The sequence below is a fragment of the Mirounga angustirostris genome, unplaced genomic scaffold (assembly GCF_029215605.1).
Source record: "Mirounga angustirostris isolate CCGP_5_RB_7025 unplaced genomic scaffold, mMirAng1.0.hap1 SCAF_15, whole genome shotgun sequence".
Classification (NCBI taxonomy): domain Eukaryota; kingdom Metazoa; phylum Chordata; class Mammalia; order Carnivora; family Phocidae; genus Mirounga; species Mirounga angustirostris.
Window position 1 is genome coordinate 76,922,827 of NW_026991723.1, and position 17,829 is coordinate 76,940,655.

General features: G+C 41.1%; 1 protein-coding gene across 5 annotated transcripts in view; it reads right to left on the bottom strand.

The window, feature by feature from the left end:
* ASTN2 (astrotactin 2) overlaps positions 1–17,829 on the bottom strand; it is an 883,583-nt gene that overhangs the window by 520,253 nt on the left and 345,501 nt on the right. For all 5 annotated transcript variants that reach the window (XM_064579942.1, XM_064579940.1, XM_064579943.1 and 2 more), the window contains one exon: positions 6,939–7,085. In XM_064579942.1, coding sequence (XP_064436012.1) covers positions 6,939–7,085 — 147 coding nt within the window. The remainder of the gene's footprint in view (positions 1–6,938; positions 7,086–17,829) is intronic.

Consider the following 17,829-nt stretch of genomic DNA (forward strand, 5'->3'; position numbering starts at 1 on the left):
TATACAATTTTTGTGTCCAAAAGCAGCTACCCATATGGCTTATTAATAAGCTAGGCCAACCTAATGATGGATATTTTCACTTCAGGATTTCATAAGCTGGTAAGGAACCCTCAGACCCCAAATTCCTCAGTCATAGAAAACAAAGAGGATTTGCATATCACCTAGTCTAGCCCAAAAGACAATGCTAACAACTCGATCTTAACAAATAAATATTTTGGCATGAATATTTTGATGCAATGAACATATAATAACATAAACCACTGTGTGTCTGTGCATGCATGTATGTATGTATATATTTAGCCAAGTACCATATTCAAGAGATGTCCCTAGCCTTCACTCATTTCTGAGTTTTACTCCATTTCTGAGCCTAGGCAAAGAATGGGTGACATCCAGGGATGAGGTAGTAAAGAATAAACAAACACACAGTGAATGTCCTAAAAAATTAAGTGTTTTTAAAATTTATATTCTGATAAAATGGCTCTGAATCAAAATATCATGTACCCAAGTCAACTTGACTTTTTCTTCTATGGCTTCACAGAAATGTGGTCATCTCTTCTCAGGAAATTTCCTATGATGGGGAACTCCTTACCTTGCAATGACCCCCTTCCAATATTAAACAAAAATGATCACAACTACTAACATTTATACGATTCATTGAGCCATTACCAGGTCTCCAGAACTGAGCTAAAAGCTTTATGAGCATTATTTCATTTATTCATCACAATAACTCTATGAGATATTGCTATTATTCCCACTTTATAGATAATGAGGTTGAAGCTCAGAAAGTGAAGACATTTTCAGACTAAGGATCAATTTTATCTCATCTCTGACCATCCTCATCACCCAGCTAACTCTAATTTTGCTTCCTGGGGACTTCCAAGCCTGTCCCACTTTTCAAGATAAATAATAATGACTATGGTCATATTTGTCAAAGAGTGGAGCATGGAAGGATCTTGGACCAGGGGTTCAGGTAGACTTGGGCTCTCATACCTTGCTTCACTTCTGTGTCAATCTGGCCAAATCACTTAACATCTCTGAGACCTACCTCCCATGTATGCAAAATGGGGATGCTAAATGCTGCCTCACAGTTCTGTTATAAGACTTAAATGAGTAAATAATTCCATGAAAGTATATGAACACTGCCATATTTATAACAGACTTAATAATATTAGGTTCACTTTTTGTTTGGTTTCCTTCAACTCTTCTTATAGAATGATTCTCCTCTACCCTTTCCTTAAGAGGTCATTAGGTATCCACATGTTTTTGCAGTCTCAACTATAAAGCCTCTCCTTTGGACAACTTCCAATATATTACTCACCCTCTCAAAGCATGACTCCCGGAACAGAACAGAATATAACAGAGAATTCTAGGTGTAGTGTTATTTGTCTATACTAGATTGGAGCCATCTCACTCACTTAATCTAAACAACTTATTCCTTTAAAAGTTGTCTCTTCTGAGGCACCTGGGTGGCTCAGATGGTTAAGTATCTGACTCTTGATTTTGGCTCAGGTCATGATCTCAGGGTTGTGAGATTCTCTCTCTCTCGGAAAAAAAAAAAAAAAAAAAAGCTGTATCTTCTACTGCCTTACTGTAGGGGCACAATATTGGGTAAATACATCCTGACTTATACTGGAAGCCTCAAGGATTGCACAAACCAACATCTCAAATAAGATAAGCTTTTAAAATTAACCAATAGCCACTCATCCATAATGCCACCTACATGACAATTTGGATGAAACCCAAACCCATGTAACCAGGGCTGGTTTGTTATAAAACTCATAAAGGGCCATTAATATTGTATTTGGTATTATGGACAACCATTGGAGCTAAAGCATGAGGCAGCTCTATTAATATGACATTGATAAAATCAAAGATGGCAGAAACTAAAGCCCCTTAGAGGAACCCAAGGGGTCTCAAGGAGTTATTACATCTGTTGAATGGAAAAAAGTAACATTTACAGAGATATTAATGTATTAAGCAGCTCTCCAACTTCTGTTAATTGATCACAGAGTTCTCATTAAGAATATTAATACTTGGGCTCCACCCCTAGAGAATGTGATTCACTAGTTCTAAGGCTCATCAGCCCAAATCACCCAAATGCGGATGACTTACAGACCACAGCTGAAAAAACAGCTAAATTCAGTAATTTTGGACACAGACCTAGTCCATGTCTTCACTGTGTACTTAGCAGGGCAAAAAGCTTCTACTGGCCTTGAGAAGACCCAGACAAAGAAGGGGTGATATTTGCCAAGGGTTTGGATGCGGGCTGTTAGGATTTATTGCTCATGCCAACTGTTGTCTGGACAAGTGCTACATTGTGCTGACCTTTACCTATAATGGACAGTAAGCATCAAGTATAACACAAGTGCAGGATTCATTTTTTTTCCTGAAGACCAGCCTCAGTACTCAACTCCCCTCCTCATGTTTCAGCACCATGGACAGCTCCATACACAGTGTTGTATGAGCGCTCTCTAAGGACTGGCAGATCAGTAGCTTACGGTTTTTGGGGAAGGTGAGAAAAATGAGCGCTGTCTTGGCCAAGGTCCTTGGGTGGCTTTGTCTTAATGGAGTCCTTCCCATTTTATGGGGGCTGCTTTCATCCTGATAGTCCTTATTATGATATTGTTTATAACTCAGCCAGTGGCCTTAGATGGGGGCCTGTATTATGATATGGGGAAATAGATATATATATATATTTAGTGATTATATAATCATTGAATTGTACACTTTCATTCTGTTTTCTTTACTGTATTTATGCTATATATCAATGAATTTACAAATATTAATGCCAACTGATAATAAGGGCTCAGGAAAATAGACATCAGCGTCACTTCTCCTCTTGCCTTCCTGCATAACATCCTTGGATCTCCAGAAATCAGAGCTACAAATCCCACTAGTCCAATTCATATAAATCGTTCTTTGTTAGGCTCTGTTCCACCCCCATATAAACTGGATTCCACCCTTTTTCAAGTCCTAGCTTTCTTATCTGTCAAATGGGTATAATAAAGATCACGTTGGAGAGCTGCTGGGGGAATGGAATGTACAATACACAAAGATTATCCACCCACAGGAGGCACTGGGATCATGCTGGGAAGGTCTGCTTGCGGAGAACTATTAGACAGCCATCTACCTGACTTTAAGTATTCATTGCTCTCAGGATTCCTGCTGATCCCCAGAAGAATCATAGTAGAATCTGTTAGATTCTATTAGAATCTACTAGAAGAATCTCATTTATTTAGTTTCTTATGCCTTCTTGTCCTGCCATGTACCAGCTTCTGATGTCTCTTCCTTTATGGATAATTTTAGGAATACGAGTAATAACTACTGCGATTTATTGAGCAATCACAATTTTTTAGATATTTTACTGGTATTTTATACACATGATGCCATTCAATCTTTTCAAAATAATCTTCATTTTACAGATGAGAAAAATTGAGACTCAGGGAGCTTAACTGACTCTCCTATATTTCATAGCAATTAAATAAGGAAACTGAGATTTGAACCTAAACATACTTATTTCAAAGGACATATTCCTAACCAAAACAATGCAGTATGTAGGGGAAAGGGGTTCCATTAAACCTTGAGACTGAGACCCTTTGGACTAGGTCCCCTAGTATTGCCTGTCATGTTTGCACTCTCTAGTACTTATACACTCCATGGTCATTTTCAATTATCCTTGATCTATATGCTCTCTGCCTTAGTTTTCCATGATTCAGTCTCCCCTTTCTTCATAGCGATCTTATAGAAGAATCCCATAGAATCATTCATAGGTCTACTTTAATTCAAGTTTAATTCATTCAACACATATTTACTGAGCATCCACCATGGACCAGGAAGTGTGCTTGTCATCATGGATACGATATCTCTCCCAGAAGACACAACTCCTGCCCTCACAGAGTTTCTAGTCTAGAGGCAGAAACAGACAACTCTACAGGAAGTTTTAAAGTTTTAAATTTATGATATAGGACAGAATAAGGACCACCGAGAAAGGACACCTTTTAATTCACCACATTTTTGTCTATCTTTCCAAGCCATCACCAATTTGGGAGTTTTCTTGGGTGATCCCTTGATTTTGCAATTTCCCAACTACATGTTATCTAAAAATCTGATAAATGTTGAATTGTAGGCTTCATAATAATCCAATGAGATAAGTATTATTATGATACCCACTTTATAGATGCAGAGACTGAGGCTCAGAGGGATAAGTCTTTCACTTAGCTATAGAAATGGCAGTTAACATAACTATTTGAATTCATATTTGTATTATTCTATAGCCTCTACTGTTAGCCATTAAATTATTTACCATGACTCTGAACAGGTTACTTAAGACTCTCAGGAGCTCTATTTCTACATGCATGAAAATATTCAAAATTTAAACGTTGCTAAGGCCTATCATTCCACAGTTAAAGAGTAGGGACTGGTAAAGCTAAAATAAGGTCACATGCCTTCAATATGGCCAAAATTTGTCCCTTTGGTTTTTCCAAACTCATTGTTCATCACTCTTAGTCTTTCATCTCCATATGCCAACCACACCCAAGTTCTGGCAATTCTTCCAATCCCAGTCTTCATCAGCCTATATGACTTAGATACTTCTGTAAATTTGGTTCCTTCTGCCTCCCACTACTATCCCTCTGGTTTCTCACACTCACAGTTTTGCCTGTTATATGTGCACATACGATTTGATAGGAATGAACCAAAATATTGTGCTTAGGTGAGAAAATCCACTGCATGTATACAGAATGAGAAATACTGAACTTATTTGCAGTTCAGGTGAAACACAAGTAGAGGCTAGATCACATGGTGAAATGGGAGCACTCACAGGAGGCATTAATAGAAGTCTGAGTGTTTCAGAGAAAGGAGGTAAAAGTTCCACTTTGGATAAAACATACTGAAGGGACTGGTGCCAAGTTCTGAACATGAACTTAAAAATTAAAGATTCAAATCAAAACCACATAGAGATACCACCTTACACCAGTTGGAATGGCAAAAATTGACAAGGCAAGGGGTGCCTGGGTGGCTCAGTCGGTTAAGCGGCTACCTTCGGCTCAGGTCATGATCCCAGGGTCCTGGGATCAAGCCCCTTATTGGGCTCCCAGCTCAGCGAGGAGCCTGCTTCTCCCTCTCCCTCTGCCTGCAGCTCTGCCTGCTTGTGCTCTCTCTCTATCTCTCTGTCAAATAAATAAAAAATCTTAAAAAAAAAAAATTGACAAGGCAAGAAACAACAAATCTCGGAGAGGTTGTGGAGAAAGGGGAATCCTCTGACACTGTTGGTGGGAATGCAAGTTGGTACAGCCACTTTGGAAAACAGTGTGGAGGTTCCTCAAAAAATTTAAAATATACCAGCAATTGCACTACTGGGTATTTACCCCAAAGACACAGATGTAGCGAAAAGAAGGGCCACATGTACCCCAATGTTCATAGCAGCAATGCCTGCAATAACCAAACTGTGGAAGGAGCCGAGATGCCCTTCAACAGACAATGGATAAAGAAGATGTGGTCCATATATACAATGGAATATTACTCAGCCATCAGAAAGGATGAATACCCAACATTTGCATCAACATGGATGGAACTGGAGGAGATTATGCTGAGTAAAATATGTCAGGCAGAGAAAGATAATTATCATATGGTTTCACTTATTTGTGGAACATAAGGAATAACATGGAGGACATTAGGAGAAGGAAGGGAAAAATGAAAGGGGAGAAATCGGAGGGGGAGATGAACCATGAGAGACTATGGACTCCAGGAAACAAACTGAGGGTTTCAGAGGGGAGAAGGGTGGGGGGATGGGTTAGCCTGGTGATGGGTATTAAGGAGGGCACGTATTGCATGGAGCACTGGTTGTTATATGCAAACAATGAATCATGGAACACTACATCAAAAACTAATGATGTACTGTATGGTGACTAACATAACATAATAAAAAATTAAAAATAAAGATAAAAGTGAGTTACATTGAGGTGAGTTGACAAATATTGAGCAGGGATCTCAAAAAACATTCAATATATATCCAGTTGGAAAAAGTTTTAAACAAATAATGGTGCTAATATGGTGCCAGAAGTCCGATGAGTGGTAACCTCTGGGATGGCATTAATGGGGAGGGAGCATAAGGAAGCTGAAAGGTGCTAGGAATGCTGTATGGTTTAATCTGGGTGGATGCTTACATAAAAATTCATTAAGCTGCATACTTAATATGTCTTCTTCATTGTATTTCTGATAACCTTCATACACGTAAAAATAGGAATGCCAAGCACTTGGACAAGCATTTGAGGAAATAGGTGGCATCACATCCTGCTGGAGTATGTAAAGTGGAACAACTTTCTGGAGGGCACACTTTAACAATAGATCTCAAGCACCTTAATCAGTTTCTTGGGCCATGCTTTGCAAGTGATTATAGTGACTACAGTGTCTCATTAATTCAAATTAATTGGGTGAAGAGTAGGATATAGCACACTTACATGTACTTATAGTACATTTACAGGGAATGAGATGTGAGTATTCTCCAGGATATTCAGGAAATTCCAACAAAGCTCATATGATCTTGTCTGTCATATTTTTTAATTAGCAAATAGTATTTTGGGGGGATATTTTTAATTAGGAATAGGATTCAGAAGCATAATAGAAACAGCAGGTTGTCTGAAGTAGCTCAATCTTACTGCACTCACATTTGAATTCTTCCTTCATTTAACAAATCTTATCCTTGCCCATGGCAAAAAGCAGTCTGTAGTTCCATTCAAATAATCCAGGATTCCAAATCATAAGGGTCTTTTCAAGGCCTTTGAATTTGGATGCTCCCTTTTTTTCTTTCTTTCTTTTTCTTTTTCCTTTTTTTTTTTGTAATCTAATTGTGAAGTTGGGCAATGCATGGAGGACATTTGACCAGATGGGGGTGTAAGGTGATGAGCAGGTATGGGGCATCTTTTATGCTTGCTTCTTACCGTCTGCAATGAAGTGCTCAGGCACATGCAGAGTCACCTTCACGGTGAGTGGACAGGACATCTGACTGCCACACACCATGGCCAGGATGCAGGAGCTCACAGCAATCAGCGTCAAGGCTGTCTTGTTCACTGGGCTTTTTAGCAAACCTAATAACAAAAATACACACAAAGATACATTAAGTCCATGAGGTGAGAAAATAGGGATAGCATGGAATTTGGGAATCCTGCTCTTTTCCAAATGGGAAGCTGGGAAAAGAAACCGTATTTTCCAACTTCTGTGCTTGCCATGACATCTCAGCAGCCCTTGTTGGGTCTCAACTTAACTCTCTAGAAAATGGGCTTATTACACCCTTCATATAGATGAAAGAAACAAGCTTCATGAAAACTGTGGAAATTCTCCCTCCTGGTCATTCTTGGTAATTATTTAGATGACATTAAACTCTCTACTGGCTTTAGAAGCAAGTAGGAAGAAGTGAGAAGTGTTGAATTCATTGAGCCTAGAGGAATAAGCATGGGCTTTGGAGTTTGACCACCGTGGGTTCAACTTTGAGCTTTAGCCCTCATTGGTTGTGTGACCTGTTTCGTTCTGTGAACCTCAGTTTTCGTACATGTATGATGAGAATAGTAAGAAACAGCTTACAGGTTGTTGTGATGATTACATGGCATAGTGTATACACAACATCTGTCATCTAACTTGGTTTCACAGAATGGTGGAAGCTTATCAGTTCAAATTAATTTCACAGGCTTTTACTGAGCACCTACTATGTAGACACACATAGAGCAGGAACAGAATAGTTTCGGATCTTCAGAAGCTTGCAGGCTAGGGGGCAAAGGCAGGTTTATCCACAGCTAGTTAGAATCCAAGGCAAGTTGTCTTAAGAACTGATAGAGAGGGCACAGGATGGGGAGGGGAGTTTTGCATGGGAAAATTAAAGACAATTTAATGGATGCAGTAGAATGAGTAGATTGGATGTGTGTGGCCAGCAGAGCACTGGGCCAGCAAAGAAATCCTGCGGACTGTGTCCTAAGCCCCCACTGGGTCTCATTCTTTAGCCCTTGTTATTCACATCAACTTTCAAGGTTTTGATTACTATTTTTAGAGCAATGGCTCCCAAATTTCTATCACCCATGAGGCTCTTTTTTTGGGCAAATCTTTATGCCCAAACCTGCCAGACATCTCCCTATGGAAGTCCCAAGGACGTGGCATAAACATGTTTGAAACTGGACACGTTATCTTCTCTTTAAACCTGTGCTGCCCCCTCCACCTCCTCCTCCTGGGCTCCCCAACTTACTGAAAACACCACCATTCACCTAGATGTCCTTCACTCTTCTGTTTTCTTCCTTTATAGCATCTGCACAGCCAGACAGTCCTGTTTCTTCTGTGTCCTTAGCATTTTCACCTCTCTCCCCTCATCTCTTCTATTGTCTGTTTGCTTGTCAAATGAACGAGGTATGGGCACAGCTTCCCATCCCATTCCCTGCTGGAACCCCTCTAGCTGTTTTATAGCATCTGGGCACAGGATGCCATCCACGCTCATCAGCCTGGCATCCGAGGTCTTTCATGGTGGGTCTCTGCACTCATGCCTCCTGGTGGTCTCCCCTCCCTGCCCCAGAGGCAGGCAGAGCTGTCTAACTGCAGGGCCACCCCAGTCAACACTTCATCATGCTAACGTTATCATTGGCATTATTTCTTTTGCATAGAAATCCACTTGTTTCCTTGTCCCTCATCACTCATTGAGATTAACCACAAATGTAGATTCCTCTCTCTCTAAGCAAACAAACAGCCCACATTTGTTGTGTCTCTCAAAATATCCTATTCAAACAGTAGATTCTAGTAACTAGATGGCAAACTCCTTGAGGGCAGGCACCATGTCCTTTGCTTACCATGGTATCCCAATGCCTAGCACAGTGTCTGGGACATGGTAGAATCTCAATAAATGCATCCAAACTTCCAGGGATGAGAGTAACATATCAGTAAGCAGACACAGGTGCTGACCGGTCAAAAAGCATGCCAAACATAAACAAGCAACATTGCCAGGCTGGTGGATCTCAATGGAGCAAGAACCCTATATGGACAGCTGACTTTGGATTTTTTGTATGGATATTTCTTTTTCTTAATAAATAGCGAACTTTTTAAGATTTTATTTATTTATTTGTCAGAGAGAGAGAGCACAAGCAGGGGGAGTGGCAGGCAGAGCAGGCAGAGGGAGAAACAGGCTCCCTGCTAAGCAGGGAGCCTGATGTGGGACTCGACTCCAGGACCCTGGGATCATGACCCGAGCTATCCAGGCATCCCCAAACAGTGAGCTTCTTGAAGGAAGGGATCCCATCTTCACCATCTTTACATTTCTAACTAAGCTCACTGCCTGGAACCTAGAAATTCCTTAATTTAAGAATAGCATCCTGATCTTTATTGCTAGTCCTAGGACAAGGCATAGCTTATGGTAGAGACTATACATCTCTTTGTGGTTGCTGTATTTGTTGAATATTTGTTAAATGGAATAGCAAATAAAATTTAAAAAGTTGGTCCGGGTGTCAGGTGGATTGGAAATCCCCAAGCCTAAAATGACCACCAAAAAATGGGGAACACATTTCCTTTCTCCTCTGGGAACCACAAAAAGCTGTTTCAAACTCTGAAATATAAACAGTTTAGTAACTAAATAACATATGCAAGCTAACATCGAAGTTTTCTCTTAGAAAGGGTATGGACTAGGAGTTGTTGCTTTGTATAAGTCTTTCCTTAAAAAGTCAACATATTACCCCACACCTAGATACTTAACAAAACCCCCACATAGAAGTCAGCAGCAGAGCTGAATTTCCACTCGAGATTCTAAGGAGTCTGTTCTAAGGGGATGAACATGTAAGGATGAGTCCAGCATGAACACATTCTTGGGAAGCTGACCCAGAGAGTGAGATGTGGAAGGTAGAGGCTCCCGGCATTGGGGAGGCGGGTGCCCTGAATGGACACTTGCACCCTTTGGGGTTCCGGGAAGGCATCTCTCAGACTTGGCCCATACAGCAGCAGAAGTGGAATGTGACCAAGACATTCCTTTCACTAACCAGCTACAAGAAACACCATGTAGGCTCCACAGGGTTGGTTTCTGGTTGGGAGAAGAGGCATGAGGGGCAGGCGTGGGATTGCTCACACTATCTCCCTGGACTCACGCTGACCTAGCTGTCCTATGTCCTATGTCATTTATTTTTTTTTTTAAAGATTTTATTTATTTATTTGAGAGAGAGAGAATGAGAGACAGCATGAGAAGGAGGAAAGTCAGAGGGAGAAGCAGACTCCCCGCCAAGCAGGGAACCCGATGCGGGACTCGATCCCGGGACTCCAGGATCATGACCTGAGCCGAAGGCAGTCACTTAACCAACTGAGCCACCCAGGCGCCCTGTCCTATGTCATTTAAACCTTCACAGTCACCGACAGTCTATTAAGAGTCAGTGGGGTAGGGAGTGATGTCACGTTAGTGTATTGCCTCTCAGTTTTCTCATCTGGAAAATAGGAATAAGACAATGCATCCTTTAAGAGCATGGTAAGAGCTAAATGAGACAGCAAATGTCAAATGCCTAGCACAGTTTTTGGCACATGGCAGGCCCTTGGTAAATAAATGACCATTTCCAAGCCAAGTATCAGTATTTATCTAATCATCGATGGCAGAAGCCAGGACTCATTTACTTCTTTGTCCAACAGATTATCAGAATGTATTAGGAATTGAATTATTCTTTAAGGAACTGAAGACAAAAAGAGTGGATAGTAAGGGAGAGTCAGAAGAAGAGGGAAGAAATGGAAGGGAGAATGTGAATGAACAGTGTCCTGGGGTAGCCATTTACTCAGTGAATGCCTGAGTCACCATGGTTGTCTCTGAAGTCCAGGAAGAAGAAAGCATGCAGGCCAAGTCTGCACTTAGGCCAGATGCCTGTGGAGCCGCCCATGGGGCTTGGGGAGTTTCCATGGCAACTAGATCTGGCAGAAACTTCACAGTGGAACTCAAACAGAGGTGACTTAAGAGTTCCTGGCCCAGGGAACTGATCATCAGCATTTAGCTCTGAGTAGAAGCTGTAGACAGCAGCAAGGGAGAAAATATCTCTCTCCAAAAACCTACCTCCTTCTCATCCAGGCTCTGTATTACATTGTAGGACGCAGAGATAGGGAAGAGAACCTCCATTTGCAGAATGCTTACTATGATCCAGGGACTACGCCTAGCACTCACATCTATCCATCTATCCATTCAACCAATTTTGACTGAACATCACCTTTTTCTCCATACTGTTCTAGGAAAAGAGGAAATGACAGTGAACAAAACCAATGTCCTTGAAGCTTACATTTTAGTGGAGAATTACCTCATTTAATTCTTAAGGAACTGTTACTACTATCCCCATTTTACATATGAACAGAGGGACAAAACAACCAAATGACTAAGGTCACCCAACTTGTATGAGGCAGAGGAGAGATTAGAACCAGTTCTTTCCATCCTCTCCCCCATATCATATTACCTTCCACCTCATTCCAGAACAAAGTCCCACAATGGCATCGTGTAGTTGCAGAAGGAGCATGGCCTCTGAAGCTGGACAAGGCTGTGTTCAAGTTCTGGCTTAACCACAACATCTCCATGGGATGCTTGCCAGTTGATCTAACCCTAATAAGACAAAATATTCCCACCTGAAAAATGGCAAGAGTGCTCTTCTTTCAGAGCTGATTGGAGGACAAAAGATAATACATGCAATTGGCCAAAAAAAAAAAAAATCAACAAATGATATCTCAGATCAATAAATGATAGCTCCAGACCACAATATGAGCATCGTCAGATGGCTAGGGTCACAGTTATGCCTGTATCACATCCCGGGTCCTAGCTCCCTCCCTGTCACTTGCAAGAGAGAGAGAGAGAGCTGTGCTGTAGGAATAGAATTACACCTTTTTTCCCTTTCATTTCCCCTCCCTCTTACCCCTCAACTCCTCTCATGGCAACAGAGAATGGCATAAAACGCATTGCTTGAGAAATTTGACTGGAGATAACTCGGCACTGTTGATCCACACACTGCCTATAATTTGGGGTTTGATTGATTCTCAGTTTGGAGATGCCAGGTTGGGAGAAGAAAATCAAACTTAAGCTAAATTTGGAATTGAATCAATCACACTTTACAATGAAGAAAACAGATCTAACCTCATCAGACCACTGTGTGCTGAAAACTTAAAGCAGCCATAGCTCCACTGATTCCTTCCTCCTGATATCTCTGGGGGACAAGAGACCGGGTCCCCAGCTGTGAAGTCATTTCTTCCTTCAAATGGCATATGGGGTTGGGGTGAGAGACAAAGATTCTAGGAGTCCAGGAAATTAGGGTGGAGGAGCCCAAAAGGTAGAAAAGCCACTCAGAATAGGAGGAAGAGGCTGGGTTTGGGTTTTATTTATTTATTTATTTATTTATTTATTTATTTTTAAGATTTTATTTCTTTATTTGACAGAGAGAGAGAGCACAACCAGGGGGAGAAGCAGAGGGAGAAGCAGGCCCCCTGCCGAGCAGGGAGCCTGATGCAGGGCTCGATCTCAGGACCCTGGGATCATGACCTGAGCCGAAGGCAGTTACTTAACCACCTGAGTCACCCAGGCGCCCCTGGGTTTGGGTTTTAAACATAGAGATTGAAATCCAGACTCTTCCATTTAATAGCTAACTGTGGCAAGTTACCTATTCTCTTAGAACCTCAGTGTTCTGATCTATGAAATGGCAATTATAACCCGTAACTGGGGGAGAAGTATTTAGATGAAACGGGAGGTCATAATTGTAATGCTCAGCACACATACTTTACCTTTCCTTCTCATTTCTTCGAACCCCCACTGCCTGCAGATATCAGCAGGACATATGGCTCTTTGGCTCAAGCTGGAATTCTGGCTCTTACACTTAGCTGCTGGCCCCCATGAGCAAGTCACCTTACTCCTCTAAGCCTCAGTGACCTTATCTGAGAATTAGCTCATTCAATAAGTAGTTACTTAATGTGTGTCTAATATGCCAGACCTCATATTTTGTGCCCTATTATTTCCAGTGTCTATAAGTGTGTCTGAATATATTAGGTGCTCAAAAAACATCAATTTAATGAGTGAGTGAATGAGTGAGTGAATGAATGAATGAATGCTTAAATATTGTTCTCCTTTCTACCAAGAGGTTGTTAGTAACTGAAATATTGCTACTAGTTCTTTTTTAGTCAAATGTATTCATTCACTCTCTTTGGCAATGATTGGTCCCCCACCCCCACCCCCACCCCAAACCTCTCGAGGAAGAAATTATACAAAAAGCCATTGAGAGGCTGCTAATCCCCCTGCACATCAGGGTGACCACTGCGCATTGCTGGTGTCCCCATGAACCTCACTGAGTGCCTCAGGGACCCCCACCACACCTGAGCTCTAGCACCTCTGTGCTTCTTTGTGTATTTCTGGAAACTAAAATTAGGACACAATGTCTGACAAGTGCAAGTGTCACGTTGGAGGCAGGAGGAAAGAATACTTAACATCGTGACTTGGTCAGAACTCTATGGAAGGTGGTCCCCCTATCCTCAGCCTGCCTCATGGCTGGATTGTGCACATACTACTTCGGTGTGGTGGGTCAATAGGGGGGCATTCTTCTCCTCCCCTCGGCCCCCATTTTGCCTCCCCGGAGCCAAGTTTCTCCTCCTCTCCTTCTCTCTACCTTTGCCATGAACAAGTTTCTTGTGTTCTCTGGCTCTTTGACCTTGGCACTCTCAAATCCACATATCCTTTAAATCATTTGTAGTTTTCCCAATCTTCCATAGGGCCTTCCTTTATAAGTCTTTGCAAGGGTTCATCCAGCCTACGCAAACCTCCAGAGACAGCAAACTCAACACCTATGAAGCAGCAATTCTCCTCTCAGACAGTTGTACTCACAGCCCTGGATGTTCACTCTACAAGCCAGCATCTGCTGTCCAGGTCAAATAAGATGCACCTAATACCTCCTTTTCGGGGGCAACTATGTAGTTAGTGAAAGGCAGCAGTTAGGTTGTCTTGAGCCCTCTTTCCTCCAAACCAAAGATTGCTAGCTTGACTTTATTTCTCTAAAATCATATTTTGAGTCTCTTTATTATACTTTGTATAGATTTTCTTTTTTTACAATGACTTTCCTAGCAGAGAATATCAACATTACCACCATCACCAGCATCAGCATCATGAGCATCAGCATCACTAATATTTATGAAAACATTTATGTGCTAGACAATATAACTAAACATTTTTCATGTAGTATCTCACTTAGTCTTCACAGAAACTTCGTAAGATGCTATTATCACTCATATTTTACACATGAGGAAACTAAGCTCACCACTCACCAAGGGCTGTGCAGCTCAAAGTTTATAAGGGCTGAAATGAAAAACCATTTGACTTCAGAGTCCAAGTTCTTAGCCATGACCCTCCATAACTTTTCTATCAACATGCCAGATATGGTCTGAGCAGAGAATAATCAGCCCATGAATATTATTCAACCATAAAAAATGAGAAAAATCTTGCCATTTGTGAGAACATGGATGGACCTTGAGGACATAATGCTAAGTGAAATAAGTCGGAGAAAGACAAATGCTATATGATCTTACTTATATGGGGAATCTAAAAACGAAAGTCTGTCAAGCTGCTTACAGACCTCACTTGCCCTAGAGCCCGGTGGTGACTATAATGGGATTCACAGTGGCCTCACTATCCCACCTGATGTTGACCACAGGTCTTCAAGGGAACCTCTCCGCATCATAAGAGGGGACTTTATAAGGAGAGCAGATGTTGAGAGGGGCAAGCTAGATGGCTCTTTCTCTTCCTTTCTGAGCTCCAGAAAATACTACCTGGCCTCAAATAGTTCAGTGAACTACTGTCAGGCCACTAGGCAACACCTTTGGCTGGCTCTGCTCCATGGATAAAGCTTGGATTGTGGCACCCTATTGAAGATAAAGTCACTGGTGGCAGACGCGGAATGGGGCTCCAGACAGCTGGCTCTTTGGATTTCTCTATGGCAGCTGCAGAAGGTTGGGCCTGGAAGTATGAATGTCACTTTTAGATGATGACAGTGGAGATGTAACAATGGTGTTGGTGACAAAGATGGCGCCACATTTTTTCACTTCTTATTAGTTTACAAATTATCCCCAAATATCTCATTCACTCTTCACCAAAATTCTATGTCATAAGCATCGCTACTATCTCCAGTATACAAATGAGCCCAAGTCTTCGTGGTGTACTCATATTTAGACATCAGAGGAATAACTGGCCCTGGGAGCCACATCTCCTGGCCCACAGCCTAGTGCCCTTTTCACGACACTATACCTAGGTCTTGATGGTGAGGCATGAAGGTAAGATGAGAATCTGTGCCCCCATCTGTGGACCCAATGACCACACAAATGTATCTGAATGTCCTGAAGAGTCATAACAGTATTTCCCATCAAACAAAATGCATCTTGAAAACAAAATTTCCATTTTCAAAGAATTCTGGGACATGGTACATTCTATACTCACCTCTTAAGGTACTAGATTATGTATATTTATATATCTGGTATTAAAATCTCTGAAAAGGCCTGCATTGAATTCTCTTCAGCAGAATTTAACCTGATGCTTCCCAAAAGTATTAATATATTACAGAACCATTATTCTATGAAACAAAGTAGGAAAAAATAATAAGCTACTTTAAAAATGTATACAAAGGTTGCTATTAATCGTATCTGCAGTTCCTGATAATTAACGGTTTCCCTATGCCAGGAACTGTGTTAAAGATTCTAGTTACATTTGCCTATAAACTTCTCAACAGCCTCCCAAGGCAGAGATTACTACCTCTAGCTAAAAATGGGAACACCAAGATTTAACTACTGGGAAATGATAGAGGAAAATGTCATGGTCAGTGTTATCTACATACTTCTGGTTCCCAAGCATTAAAAGAAAATGGAGTTTTACAGGAACCTCAAAAGATATCTGCACCCCTATGTTCACAGCAACATTACTGACTATAGTCAAGACATGAAACCTAACTATCCGTCAACAGATGTATGTGTGCATACATACATGCATATATAAATACATACATACAATGAAATATTATTCAGCCATAAAAAATGAGAAAAATCCTGCCATTTGTGAGAACATGGATGGACCTTGAGGACATAATGCTAAGTGAAATAAGTCAAAGAAAGACAAATGCTATATGATCTTACTTATATGGGAAATCTAAAAAAGAACAGAAATGAAAACAGACTCCCGTAGAAGAGATCAGCTTTGTGGTTGGCAGAGGGAGAGGGTGGGGAGGTGGAGGGATAGGAGGAAGGTAGTCAAAATGTACAAACTTGCAGTTATAAGATAAATAAGTACTAGGGGTGCAATGTACAACTTGATGACTAAAAAGCTAACACTGCTGTATGGCATATATGAAAGTTATTAAGAGAGTAAATCCTAAGGGTTCTCATCACAATGAAAGCATTTTTTTTCTTTTTCTGTTTTTTCTTTCCATTGCATTTATATGAGATGATAGATGCTGACTATATTTATTAATCATTTCACAAAACGTGTAAGTCAAACCAATATGCACTGTACACCTTAAATGTATACAGTGATGTATGTCAATTACATCTCAATTGGAAAAAGATTGTTTACAGAAAATGGAATTTTAGAGTCACAGAAAAATACATGCAAAGAAGGAAAAGAGCAGGTACAAGGGGCCAGCTTGAAAGGTTAAAGACTATTCAACCAATATTTAGCAGCCTGATGGAGTGCATTAGGGGAAGGAAAAACATGCTGTCCTCAAAACATGAAACTATAGTGTGCGGGAGAAACCACAGTGACAATTCTAAGAGGTAAAGTTCTAGAAAGGCTCATAAATAAAAGGGAAAGAAGGAAGGAAAGGTGGCACTTGATTTTCAGAGCCACAGGTGATCATCAGCTGTGTTTTTAAGATGTTTTTAAGACACTGGTGCTTGACCCCTGTGTTCACCCTCTTAGACTATAGGCTATTGAGCAGTACCACCATGTTCAGCCCACACCTTTGATGGAACAGGGAGTGGCAGAGAAGACCCGGGGACCAAGTAGTGGGTGCAAAGGGACAGAGCAAAGAGCAGCCACACGTTTCCATGGCTACCAAGTAAGATCAGACCAATCGTCTCCTATTTCCATGAAAGGGACATTTTTAGCTGTTTTTTCTCAGAGCTTGCCAAAATGTCACTGTTCTGTTCTCCAAGAAGATGTCACCAGACATTGGTCCAAGGTTTGTGAAATTAGGAGGAGAGGAACAATGTTTATTGTATATTTAATATTTACTAGGTCAGCTGTGTTGTCCCTTACCTACAGAATGTTCTATATACCCATCATAAACCCTAGGCAATGCTGCCATTTTTTTTTAATTTTTTTATTCTTATATTATCCCCATACATTACATCATTAGTTTTAGATGTAGTGTTCCATGATTCATTGTTTGTGCATAACACCTAGTGCTCCATGCAGAATATGCCCTCCTCAATACCCATCACCAGGCTAACCCATCCTCCCAGCCCCCTCCCCTCTAGAACCCTCAGTATGTTTTTCAGAGTCCATTGTCTCTCATGGTTCGTCTACCCCTCCGATTTCCCCCGCTTCATTCTTCCCCTCCCGCTACCTTCTTCTTCTTTTTTTTTTTCTTAACATATATTGCATTATTTGTTTCAGAGGTACAAATCTGAGATTCAACAGTCTTGCACAATTCACAGCGCTCACTATAGCACATACCCTCCCCAGTGTCTATCACCCAGTCACCCCATCCCTCCCACCCCACCCCCCACTCCAGCAACCCTCAGTTTGTTTCCTGCGATTAAGAATTCCTCATATCAGTGAGGTCATATGATACATGTCTTTCTCTGTTTGACTTATTTCGCTCAAATAATACCCTCCAG